The sequence below is a fragment of the Homalodisca vitripennis genome, chromosome 5, assembly GCF_021130785.1.
Source record: "Homalodisca vitripennis isolate AUS2020 chromosome 5, UT_GWSS_2.1, whole genome shotgun sequence".
NCBI lineage: Eukaryota > Metazoa > Arthropoda > Insecta > Hemiptera > Cicadellidae > Homalodisca > Homalodisca vitripennis.
The window spans coordinates 172,497,305-172,509,413 of record NC_060211.1 but is presented as its reverse complement, the minus strand read 5'-3'; the positions used below and the strand labels follow the sequence as shown (position 1 = coordinate 172,509,413).

General features: G+C 33.7%; 1 protein-coding gene across 1 annotated transcript; it reads left to right on the top strand.

The window, feature by feature from the left end:
• The first annotated feature begins 239 nt into the window (after positions 1-239).
• Positions 240-10,442, top strand: LOC124363179 (mediator of RNA polymerase II transcription subunit 4-like). The gene is made up of 4 exons (XM_046818328.1): positions 240-501; positions 6,177-6,411; positions 7,900-8,071; positions 10,140-10,442. The coding sequence occupies exons 1-4, from the start codon at positions 428-430 to the stop codon at positions 10,418-10,420; spliced, it is 762 nt and encodes a 253-aa protein (XP_046674284.1). The 5' UTR covers positions 240-427; the 3' UTR covers positions 10,421-10,442.
• The last annotated feature ends 1,667 nt before the right edge of the window (positions 10,443-12,109 follow it).

Genomic DNA, 12,109 nt, shown 5'->3' with positions numbered 1-12,109 from the left:
CCGTGAACAGTTCTTATCTCCCAACCACAAAGCCGAATGTGTGGATGAAGCAAAGTTTGCCTTTTCCCAAATATTCGTCCACTTTGATGTGTGGCAAAAGACCGACACTGAACGGGAAACAACGAGCACTAATGTTTGCTGCTTGCCGAATAGACAAACAGACATCCACACTGCTCGCGATTCGGCGAGTCGCTGCTCGGTGCTTGACGAATGACGCATGTCTGGCGCCGCCTTTAGACAATACCAATACTGAATTAGGTTAGACCGCTAATGCTTAGACTTACGTACAAAGCTAGAACTCGGTTCTAGACTGTGTGTTTTGTGCTGGGTAGTAATAATTTGTTAACACTTTTATTACTCTGTAAGCTACATAGCCTAAACAGTTTTTGGGGGTCTAGTAGAGTATAATTTCGTCATTGCTTTGAAAATGGCTAGACAAAGCAATATAAGTACAGGTGAAAAACTACTATCTTTGATAAGTGATATTGAATTAATTACAAAGTGAGTACAGTACATTTAAGCTTTGACTATTCTATTTATTTTTAATCAACCTTGGGCTTTACTTGAATAAAGTTCGGGTAGGGTACAATAAGGGGACCCGGTTTTTTTTATATCAAAGAATGTAATCATCGATACTTAATATTCGCATCTCAAATCCTAGTCTATCAATCGATATAAAAGTATATATAATAGTCCTCAATAACAATCATAAGTTCTCAATTTAAATATGAATTTAATATTTACAGTAGGCCTAATCAAACAAATTATTATAATCAAAATTATGAAAACTGAAGACGACCATATTTGCTCCTCTCACAGTTACAGTTTGTTTCTTTCCCACAAATTTCACATAATGGGTTGGTTATTCGGTAGGAGTCCAACATGTTGAAGCCACTAAAAACATGTATTATCATCTTTCAAAGCAATGTCATGTAGTTTTCTAAAATTGACTGGGTACGATAAGCGGACGTGGTTTTTTATATCGAAATTGGCAAACGATATTACTTAATCATAACCATCGATATAATCAATCGATACTGAGTAATTATTTTGAACTATTAATTTAAATAATCTAGGCTATATCAACAGCTGTAAACACTCTAAAATAATACACGTAGGATAAAATTTCAATTTTACATAAGTAATTCTGATTATTAAAAATGGCAGTCAATTTTAGAAAACTACCTACACGATCTTGCTTTTTCGTGGCTTCAACATGTTGGACTTGTACCGAAAAACCCATTATGTGAAATTTGTGGGAAAGAAACAACTGTAACTTAACTGTGAGAGGAGTAAATATGGTCTTCTTCAGTTTTCCTAATTTTGGTTATAATAATTTGTTTGATCACTGTAAATATTAAATTCATATTTTAATTTAAAACATATGATTGTTATTGAGGACTATAGGTACTTTTATATCGATTGATAGTCTAGGATTTGAGATGCGAGTATTAGGTATCGATGACTATATTTTTCGATATAAGAAACCGGGTCCGCTTATCGTACCCTACCCCAAATTAAGTATAAAAGTAATAGTGTTGTGGTGAATAAGAAATAATCTAGGCTATTTATTTTTATAAATATAACAAACCAAACAGTATAACATTTAGGCCTACTTACTTTTTACTATTGGAGAATAAATGTGTCTGACACAAAGGGTGTAAAAAAGAAAGGTACGATAAGCAGACCCGGTTTTTATATTGATATTGACAAATGATATTACTTAATTATAACGATTGATATAACGAACCGATACTGATTTTTGAACAATAACTAACTTGTATCAACTTAAAACACTTAAATTGTCTTGTCTCAATTAACATATTGTCTTTTATTAACAATAAAACAGTTGAAAGCTCGTGGAGGACCGTGAAACAGTTTTAAAAGTGCATATCAGCTGACCTGCTCACTTGGAGATAATCTATGTGAGTATTTCTACAGAAGAGAAGTACGGTTTTCTAAAAAGGATGCTTTCAACAATTTCTTGAAATCGGTTCATCATTGCTACCCAATGAAAAACAAATAGTTATGCATATTTTGTATTTTCTGTTATAAATATTGATATAATTTTATTATTATTTATGAGCTTTTCCTATTTACTGTTCTAATTGTTGTGTTGGATCGTTATAGCTCCTTTACAGTACTGTTTATGAAATTATCACTGTGTGTTTTATAAATTAACTATCCTAATTCCAAATATGATTGGTATTATGAATATTAAGTAGGCCTATCAATGTTTATACTAATCAATAAAAAAAACAGGGTTAGCTTATCGTACTCTGCCCCAAATAAAACATGTACATAACCATTGTGCATGCTGCCCTTACAGGTAGGCTATATTAGTGTCAGTAATAGTTAATTCAGTGGTAACTCATTACCGGGATACTGTTATTTCAGTAACAACTCGGCTGAATGATTTGGTGTTCTCATAACGGCTCTGGTATTAGGTTACTTGGAAATCAGTAACAACTGAGGCCATTTCATGTAATCAATGAGGCTAGGAATGGAAATATTAAAGTGAGGGATATAAGTAGGTTTAGATTAGATTATCGTAAATATATCACTAGTAGTACCAAAGTTTTGAAATAACCTATGCAAGCGCTCACGTGATCTGAGCTTGAATTTGGGTACTATCTTGAGGGAGGTTTTATTTATTTCACCAGAAGTTTGGGGCGGTGTCAAAGTCTGCACTGATGGCCAGGGGCATTATTTGCAACCTTCTTCTACAACATGATCTGACGTCAGAGAAGTTGTAAGATCCGAGACATTATCTGAGGTGGGCTGCCGTTTAGAAATGTCCCTGGCCATCAACGCAGGCTTCGACGCCACCCTGGACTTCTAGCGAAATAAGAAAAACATCCCTCGATTACCTAAATTCAAGCTCAGATCATGTGAGCGCTTGTAAAGGTTATCTTTAACTTTTTATATTTATATTATGTAGATTATAGCCTAATAACAAATAGTTTAAATCTACTATTCTTCATAGGATGAAGAATGATTGGGGACTTCATAGTACCCAATAATTGTGTTATATAGTGAAAATTTGAATGAATCCATTTATAATTGTATCAGTCTATGTTGCATTTTAGTGAGTTAGTTACATGTATACTAACATGTTACCACGGTAACAGGTTACTGGAACGTAATACCTCAACACGTTATTTTGTAATAGGTTATTGACAATTTTCCATCTCTATCGGCCATTACTGTAATACACATACAATTTAACTTCGTTTGAATTAATTTGGAACAATAATGTTGAACTGAATTACGTTATAGACTTTTAAGATTGTTTTATAGTGAAACTATATTTTTTATGTTAAAGAAATATACGCATTTCAAATTAAAGAAAATAATACAACTTTGTTTACACTAAGTACTTATAATTACTTAACAGGGTAAACATGTCTGACAGCATTTAAATTGTGCTAATCGTGATTCAATATTATCGATCATTCAAGTGTTGGACGCTTATTATAATGCAGCCATTTTCAGTATTACCAATTACCTACTCTATCTCACCATTGATATTGCTGAGGAGTGATTTGATGACTTCTGCTCAGCTCTTCGAAACCTTGTCAAGTAGAATAGGCTTGTACCATAAGAAAGTAAATATTGAAGTATGTAAAAATTTACTGAGTTGTCCTCTTTCTAATCAATTATTTTATCAATCAAAATGAAAGTTTATTAAGTAATGTAGGCAAAATCAACCTTCTCAAAATTTGTTTCGCTTAGGCTACCTACAATAATATTTTCCTAAGTAGGCTATATGTGCATTAGTCATACAGAAATACACACGTATACAAAATCCTCATGGTAATTCTGAGCAACTGAAATAATTATTTATTTCCATTCTTTGATTTAAAAAAAAAGCAAAATATTATCTTCGGAAACAACTGACCACATTTAGGCTACGAGTATTTGTGGCCAGTATGAAATTTATATAATGAATGAAACAGGTTAACACAAAATATTTAACTTAACAAAAACCGATTATAAATAAAGTAAATGAGTCCAGTTTCTATACATTGATAAATAAATACTCTGTGGCATTTAGATTACTTACAAATAGCAGTTTAAGTTCTAAAATATAAGCTTGCGGTTTATCTTAGAATTCTTAATTTAATGTATACATACTTGAACAATTAATTTCACATTAGGAACGTCTGAAAAATAATCAGAAACATAGTCATCTAGTGTATTGTATCTTGATATAAAAAGGTGTTAAATTGCAAAAATGTTTAATGTGCAGCATAATGGAAAAGAACTGTCTCTGATTTTTTGTAAGTAATTATTCTAATAAGGTGATTTTGGGTTTTCCGTATTTTCAAAATGTTAGTCTTATAAGCACCTCCCCAAGATTTTATTGCGTACTGAAGTCTTGATTGAATAAGTGTTAAATAAAGAATTTTTAAAGTTAATTCATTGCAAAAATTTCTTAAATAGTAACATTTCCTTATTATTGATTTAGTTTTACTATGCAAAATTACTAATTGTTTTTCCCAACTCAATCGTTCGTTCAATACAACTGCTCCCTGGTATTTATATTTGCAATTACTAGGTCAACTTCAGTTAAATCTTTAATATTTAAGTATGTAGTTCTTAGAAAGTAAGAAACATGAAAATTAACGATGTTACATTTTTTTATTAAACAGAGGATACCCATTCAGAGCACACTGGGGCAATAAGTAAATTTACTGTAAATATATTTTTCCTTCACTTAAAGATATTTATCAAGAACGGGCATGAAACACTGACTCGATGAAGGTCAAGGTCATTAGCCTCCATGGCAGCGCACATACGTAACCTGTCCATGTAGCTCATTAGTACTCTTTCTGGTACGTTTATGTTGTGATATTTTTTAGCTCTCTCAAACATTTGCGATGAGACCCTTAAGAATTTTTATATTTTACTGATCATTAGGCCTACTCTCTCTAGGTATGTTTTTCATTTCTCTGGATTATTTTACCATCAGCCCACTGTACTATTAGTTCCATTTACGAGTTAAAAAAAAATAACTTCGTGCTTTGCACAACTTATAACAGCTGCAATGTGATCTGAATGGGTAGCCTCTGTTTTATCAGAAAGTACCAAATTAACCCTTATAACGTCACAGACGCCGTATGGCGCATAGACAAACTATCTCCAAACGGCAAAGACGCGGTACGGCGCATCGACACAAAACTGGGTCTATAGCAAATTTAAGTTCCTTTTAAATCCGATCAATGTCACTAACGGTATGCGTCAACCATGTGTGTGGGTTATTGACCTATGTCAAGCGTCAAAATATAGCTGTCGCGTTACATTGTTTGAAACAATAGACGCGGTGTCTAGACACTCTCCCCGCCACACGGCACAGACGCTGTACAGCGCGCGCGCTTTTGTTTGCAGTTTGGCTTCAGGTAGTGCGTATCTAACCATCGCTGAGTCGGTTTCCTTCGTCGTGTTTTCTGTTTATATAAAAGAACACTATTAGGTTAGTTGTATATTTACAATCATACATTTCTTTTTTATATTTATCACAAGTGTAATTTATATAATTGTCTGGTAATGTTTATAGTTTAGCTAATAAAATTTTTTGTGCCTTTTATTTTGACTTTATTTATATCTACAATTTAATGTCCCATAAATATATGTACGTACAAGATAATTTTAAAATTTTTACTTTTTTATAATTACCATAATTATAGAAAGTAAAAATAAAAATGAACTTTACACATTAAAAATTTTTTTTTTTAATATTGTGCCGTTTGCTGGAAGTCATGAAAAGATATACTGACGTTATAAGGGTTAAGTGTCAGAAAACCGAAGATAAGAAGTTGCCGAAAGATAAGAAGATCTATTGTCCACACATTACCCCTTTTGTTTTAAGTCCAACCTAAAGAGAGGTTGATGTGCTCAGTAACCTGAGTTTAATTTTTAGATACTATCTCGAGGGATGTTTTTCTTTTTGTATCAGTAGTGCGTATTGGCACCTACCTTGCCACCAAAGGCCTTCCTGATGGTCAGAGCTAACTTATTTGTAATTGGTAGTTTCTCGTGGCAAATGATTCAACATGATTTAATCCACCTCACAATGCTGGTGGAAAAGGGATATATTTCTCAAAGACGATATCATATTATTTTCATTCATTGTCATAGCATATCATTTCTAACAAATGTTATTTTTCTTTCAGGGAAATTTTAGAAAATACAATTGCTTTAAAACATCAAAAACTAAGTGGACCAGAACAACACAACCTGACAGCTCTTCTGGTTGCTAAAGATAATGAACTGAAAGATACGTTAAGTGTTGCCGCAGAGCAAGCCAAAATAAACCAGAAAATGGACCTGTTGAGAGCTGAGGTTGACCAGCAAGACCAAGATATTCAACAACTACAGAGGCATCTTAAAGAGGCTGAACAGATTTTGGTAAGTAAATTATTGAGAATGATGAATTTGTTATTACGAATAGTTTACTTGTTTGTGAAGTCATAGTTCATTTCTTGTTTTGCATTGTTCTTGTTAAGCATCTTTCTTTGTTATTGTTATATATTTATTTATTTATTGTTACATTACTTGTTATCTATTTATACTTTCTTGTTATGCATCTTACAATTCATATCTATTTGTTTCATTATGTATCTATTGTTTTGTTTACTGGTTGCATATTCTATTGTTTTTGTTTTAGTCTACTAATTAGTTTCTTTGGTCAATTGTTATGCATGTAGATAAAATTGAAACTTACTTGTTAAAATGGTGATGCCGTTGAAATAATAATAATAAAAAAAAAAAAGTAAAAGATCTGGTAGATGTTTGTTGGTTTTCGCAATAGCATAGTTTACTGCAGTTCTAGCATAATCATGTCAATTGGAGGAAAGTACACAGTGCAGATTTTGCTCAACATTGCAGTGCCAAAATCCTTACACTATGGGACACTACTACTGCCTCCGACCCAATCCCACCTTGTCACTGTTTCACGTCACGCCACATGTAAAAACAGGATTTTGAACATTTGCCATCATTATGTGTTTCAAAAGGTTTAACACAACGTTTCAAGGATTGGAATCCCACATTCACTTGTGCTGGTGTGACGTGTGATTGTGGTCTTGAACTCTCGTACTCGGGACTTGATTCCTAGCAGCTTTCGGGTACGTTTGAAACCTTTTCTTTCCCTTCATTTCTTTTTCTTTCTGTTCTTAATGTTGTATGAATTAATACTACCGCCCCCCCCCCCCAGACAAAGAGGATAGATTCCAATCCTCAAATCATTGTGTACATATAATGATGGAAAATCTCCCAAATCCTGTTATCCTTTCAAACCTGCCATTGTCAATAACAAACTTGAAACAAAGCACATGTAAATAGTAATAAAAAGTGATTCATAGTCTTGACTGTATACTACAACTGCGGTAAAACATGTTACGAAGAGAAACCCACAATCATCTTCCAGATCTTCAAAAGCAAGTAAACTGTACATAACTTGGTAAAATGTGTATCAAGTCTGGACACTGCTAATCGGATATATTTGTGTGAGAGGTAGGATTTGGCACTGTGTACAGCAACAAAAGTCCAGATTTCAGAAAGCCAAGCCATTTATTCAGTATCGAACGGTGATGTTCAGTTAGGATAGCAAAGTGCGATAAATGTCCGCTCTTATTGCTGCTCCTCGTTGCACGAATCTGACTAACAAGATTCCAGGTCTATCCCGAAAATCACATCTGTTTTGAAGAGTAACTCTTTTTTTTAAGCGGTGTTATCTTTTACAAAATTCATAACTTCACTTATTGGTATTTATTTTGTCTTTGATGTGTATTATATGTTAAGCTAATAAGTCTTGAGACTTTATAAATAGCCCGAGATGTAAAATCATTAATTTTATGAGTTGTGTTATAAAGATTTTGCTGTTTTTTTTTACAGGCGACTGCAATCTTTCAAGCGAAACAGAAACTGAAGTCTATCAATAGGGCCAATGACAACCCTGTCCCCTCTGAGGAACTGATCAAGTTTGCCCACAAGATAAGTGCTTCCAACGCAGTGTGTGCCCCTCTCACCTGGCAGCCAGGAGACCCACGAAGGCCGTATCCTACAGGTAAGATTTTATCAATTTGAAACAGTTTTGTTAACACGAGGATTTATATCATGTTGCAAGTAAACTATAGTAACCCATTAAGTTAAAAAATTGTACGTAATGGAAGCGATGTTAAAAAATCAGGGTTCAAAATCGATTATAAATATTTATGACCAATCTAAGGCATTTGATTCGTTAGGCAGGAAATTGTCATCCTAGAGTAAATCCCTTTAACCCATTGCGGATCGTATTGTTTTGGCACGCGGGCACCAGCGGGCGCGTATTAATTCACGGTCAGCGGCCGCACGAACAGCAATGGTGCGCCACATCGTATCGCTCGCTATTGTATACTAGAAAATTCAGCTGCGAAGGTATTCGTTCAGATGGAACATGGGCCTGCTGGGGTTTCCGTGCTGTAGGAACGATAACACGCGAGCAAGGTTACGGCGTGGCAGGGATGATGTCTGAATCATAGTCTAAATAAAGCGGCTCGGGCGAATTGATTGCAACATCCGGGCCATTGTCTAGACTAAACCCACCAACATGTACGTCTGCGTCGTTTAGTTGTGTTACTAACCTCAAAAGTATTATAATAACAACTGAGGAAAACACCCAATCAGAAGCGCTAAAAAGCAGAGAGTAAACTCATATGAATGATTTTTCAACTTCGACATACAACTGCGATCTGCAGGATATTTATAAAACTTTTGAAAATCTAAACGTAGACCGTTGTTAAACACTCTTAGTAGACAAGTGAAGACGATCGATCGCCCGATCTATCAGACATTAACAGAACTATTTGGAGGGAAATTTAAAAGCAGACCGCTTTTGCGACCTCAGCTCGTCACCGATAGGTGCCGTTAGGCCCGGCCGCTGCGTGACGAGCCCAGCTCGTCAGTGATCCGCAATGGGTTAAGACAGACAGAGTGTGTCTGAACTTTATTGGCACCAGGTATAACCAAAATGGTTTGTCCCTTTGAACCGAAAAAGCACTAGTACTAGCCAATAAATAGATTATGCTCACACACAACATAATCTAGACTTTAAGAAAACATATATTAAAATATATGAAATAGTCCACTTTTTTATAATTAATAATAAGAAACTCGAAATTTAATACAAAATATGTAAATTTGTAAAAATTTTGAACTGTCAGTTTTTTTATATTTGCACTGGTAAATGTAAACATGCTTTTTAAATGGAAATTGGCAAGATTAAATTTTTATTTAGATAAAAATCCAAAATGGGGAGTAATTTTGTGTTTTTCTTGTTTGGGTTTAACTCACTTAAAAAGCTGTATTAATTTGTGTCACACTTAATAATGCAATTAAATACTTTGGATTGCACAATATTAAAAATACAAATACTTATACAATTAAAGTGCAGCGACTGTTGTACCCCATTTACTGCTGGCCAGATAAGTGGTTTGCATAAATTTCCAAAGTGTTTAATGAAAAACTACTTGCTTTTTTAGTTTCAAATTGCTACTCTTTGTATGATTTCATGTTTTTAATTTTCTGTAAATATTATTAACCTTTCAAAAATAAAAAGGTTTATTAATTAAATTAAAACAAACACTCCAATATTAAATTACAGTTTAATTATCATTGGAATATTTGTTTTTAAATTAAATAATAAGAAAGAAGTTTCTATACTGTAAAAAAGATTTGTTTACTGCCCAGTTTTGCAGAAATATATGTAAAAACATTAATTTTCATCCAAACGCTATTACATCCAAACATTTCTGACTCATTCATTCTGCTTTTACAAGTGTTGGTATGTGCACCACCAATGGGTGGTATTGCGATTAGGAGAAGGTTAAAGTACACTTTAAATTTAAAATGAATTTAGGTAAAACATTTGGATAAAACATTTTAGAATACTTATTTTTTGTTGTAATTTATATATATAAGCTATAGATATAACTATCGAAAATAAGGTTACCTGGATGGGTGACTAGTGGACAAGTGAGTAATGATTTTACCTTAAGAGGAGGGGTTGTTGTCCAAATGCAAATAGTTAAGAGTGGCATCGCTCTTAAAATTGCAATGATGGATCTGAAATTAACATGTGATGACATGTGTTTTAGATATTGAAATGCGCCTCGGTTTCCTCGGGCGGCTGAATGACATGCCGATGAATGGTCACATGATGCAGCAGGCCAGCAACATGCCGGAGATGCTGAGGTCGGCTGAGCCCCCTGCTTCGCAACAGAACCAGTTCGCCTGGCATCCTTCCGGTGAGATACACGTGTCAGTCGCAGGCCAGGGCTCAGTTCCAATGGACACTCGCAACCACAATAAAGACCCCGAGGACGTCGAAGTCATGTCCACAGATAGCAGTAGTAGTTCCTCTAGTGATTCACAATAAATTAAGTTTTTATTTTTGTAAACTGATTTATTATTTCGTAACCCTCCTGTGAAGTTTCAATTTTTAACGTCAGATTATATTTCCACAAGCATTTCTACTGTCATTTTAAAGTTCAAAATTCTAAGATATTTTTTATTACATCTCTGGTTCTGGTAATTAATCCTCGGAATACTATTATTTACTTTAAATAGTATCGCTCTTTTAAGGTATTGAGTTAGGTAAATAATAACCTACAATGTCTATTATACTCCTGCTCTTGCCGTAGTAGGATTTTCGTTAGGTAGAGCAGTTCTTGTAACAATTATCCCATTAACCGTCCAAAGTACTGGGACATAACATATTACATGGCTTCCTTAAATTAATTTAAAAATACAAATATGTTTTAAAATATTATGGAATATGTAATAAATTTTCATAAAAACTTGCTTTATGGCTTATAAGTTTGTGATATTTATCTCTTTCAATTATATAAAATGAGACCTTATTGACAGGAGAGTTAGAAAACATTTTCTAAGTGCTTGGAGTTTATATATGTTTCAAAATAAACCAATCAAAATACAAAATGTACAAATCCTCAAATATAGTTTGAAATAGGAAAAAATGTCACAAAATAACTTTCAAACCAGAAATAGAAATGATAACCATATCCCATGGGCCAAAATTATTTGCAAATTAGACTTATATATAGACTATCTCAACAAGTAATTAGACTGTAAACGTTATTTAAAAATAACTATTTTCAAATAATCTTTGTTACAAATTTGAGCAAACTGTTTTTTAAACAAACAGTTGTGTAGTCAGCACATTGAATTAGATAACCATTCTGGACTGCCAAGTTCAACATACTTACGTAAATTAGAAACAAAAGAGAGCAAAAGTTGATCCTTAAAGTACTCCATGGGTCAATATGATCTTTTTTTAAGAACTTTTGAGATCTTGACACTGTCTTGTGTCGTTTCTTTAGATAGGAGATATGCCATTTGAGTAGCAGACCTAGAAAACCACATGACTTTAATTGTTACTCTAGTCTCCCATGGAGCACTCCTGGGTTGCCACTCAGGACGCTGGGTCATAAGGTTGAATTTCTTACGTAAAATATCATAATGCTGGTGCTGAACACAAGCGAAGGGAATCTGCTTACAAAACTAGCAGTATTATAAACAAATGTTTCCCCGTCCAAAATAGATCAGAAAGGATCAAATTGCATCTTTTGAATTAGCAACGTTTCACTGTGTGAAACACAATTTATCATATGGTTCACTCAATTGTGGTCATAAGCTTTTACCACAGATTGTTACTGATTCTAACATAGCAAAAAACGTGAATTTATTTTCTAAAACCTTTGTCTCAAGAAAATAGTAGTGACGTATATCTTAGTATCATGACTGATATCTCTAACAAAGACAATAAAAAAATGTATCCAGATGTGTACAGTATTTTTCTTTTGAAAAGGGTTGCTAGAATAAACTTCTAGATCTTTTTGAGTGTTTATCAGAAACATCTGATGTACCTAATATTTTGAATACTCTCCAAAAATTTGCTTTAGATAGAAATGTTTTGACTTCTAACGCTGACCATACAAATGCCAATTTAGGAAAAAAATCATCAGCATACACACTGCTCAAAGAGAAAAGTCCAAATCTCATAAAAGCTTGATGCCTTGCTGATTTACTGAACTATACTTGCAAA

Coding starts and splice junctions, on each gene's coding strand:
- LOC124363179 (XM_046818328.1), top strand. CDS start 428: ATGGCTAGACAAAGCAATATAAGTACAGGTGAAAAACTACTATCTTTG. Junction 6,412..7,899: donor AAGAGGCTGAACAGATTTTG/GTAAGTAAATTA, acceptor TTTTTTTTACAG/GCGACTGCAATCTTTCAAGC. Junction 8,072..10,139: donor ACGAAGGCCGTATCCTACAG/GTAAGATTTTAT, acceptor CATGTGTTTTAG/ATATTGAAATGCGCCTCGGT.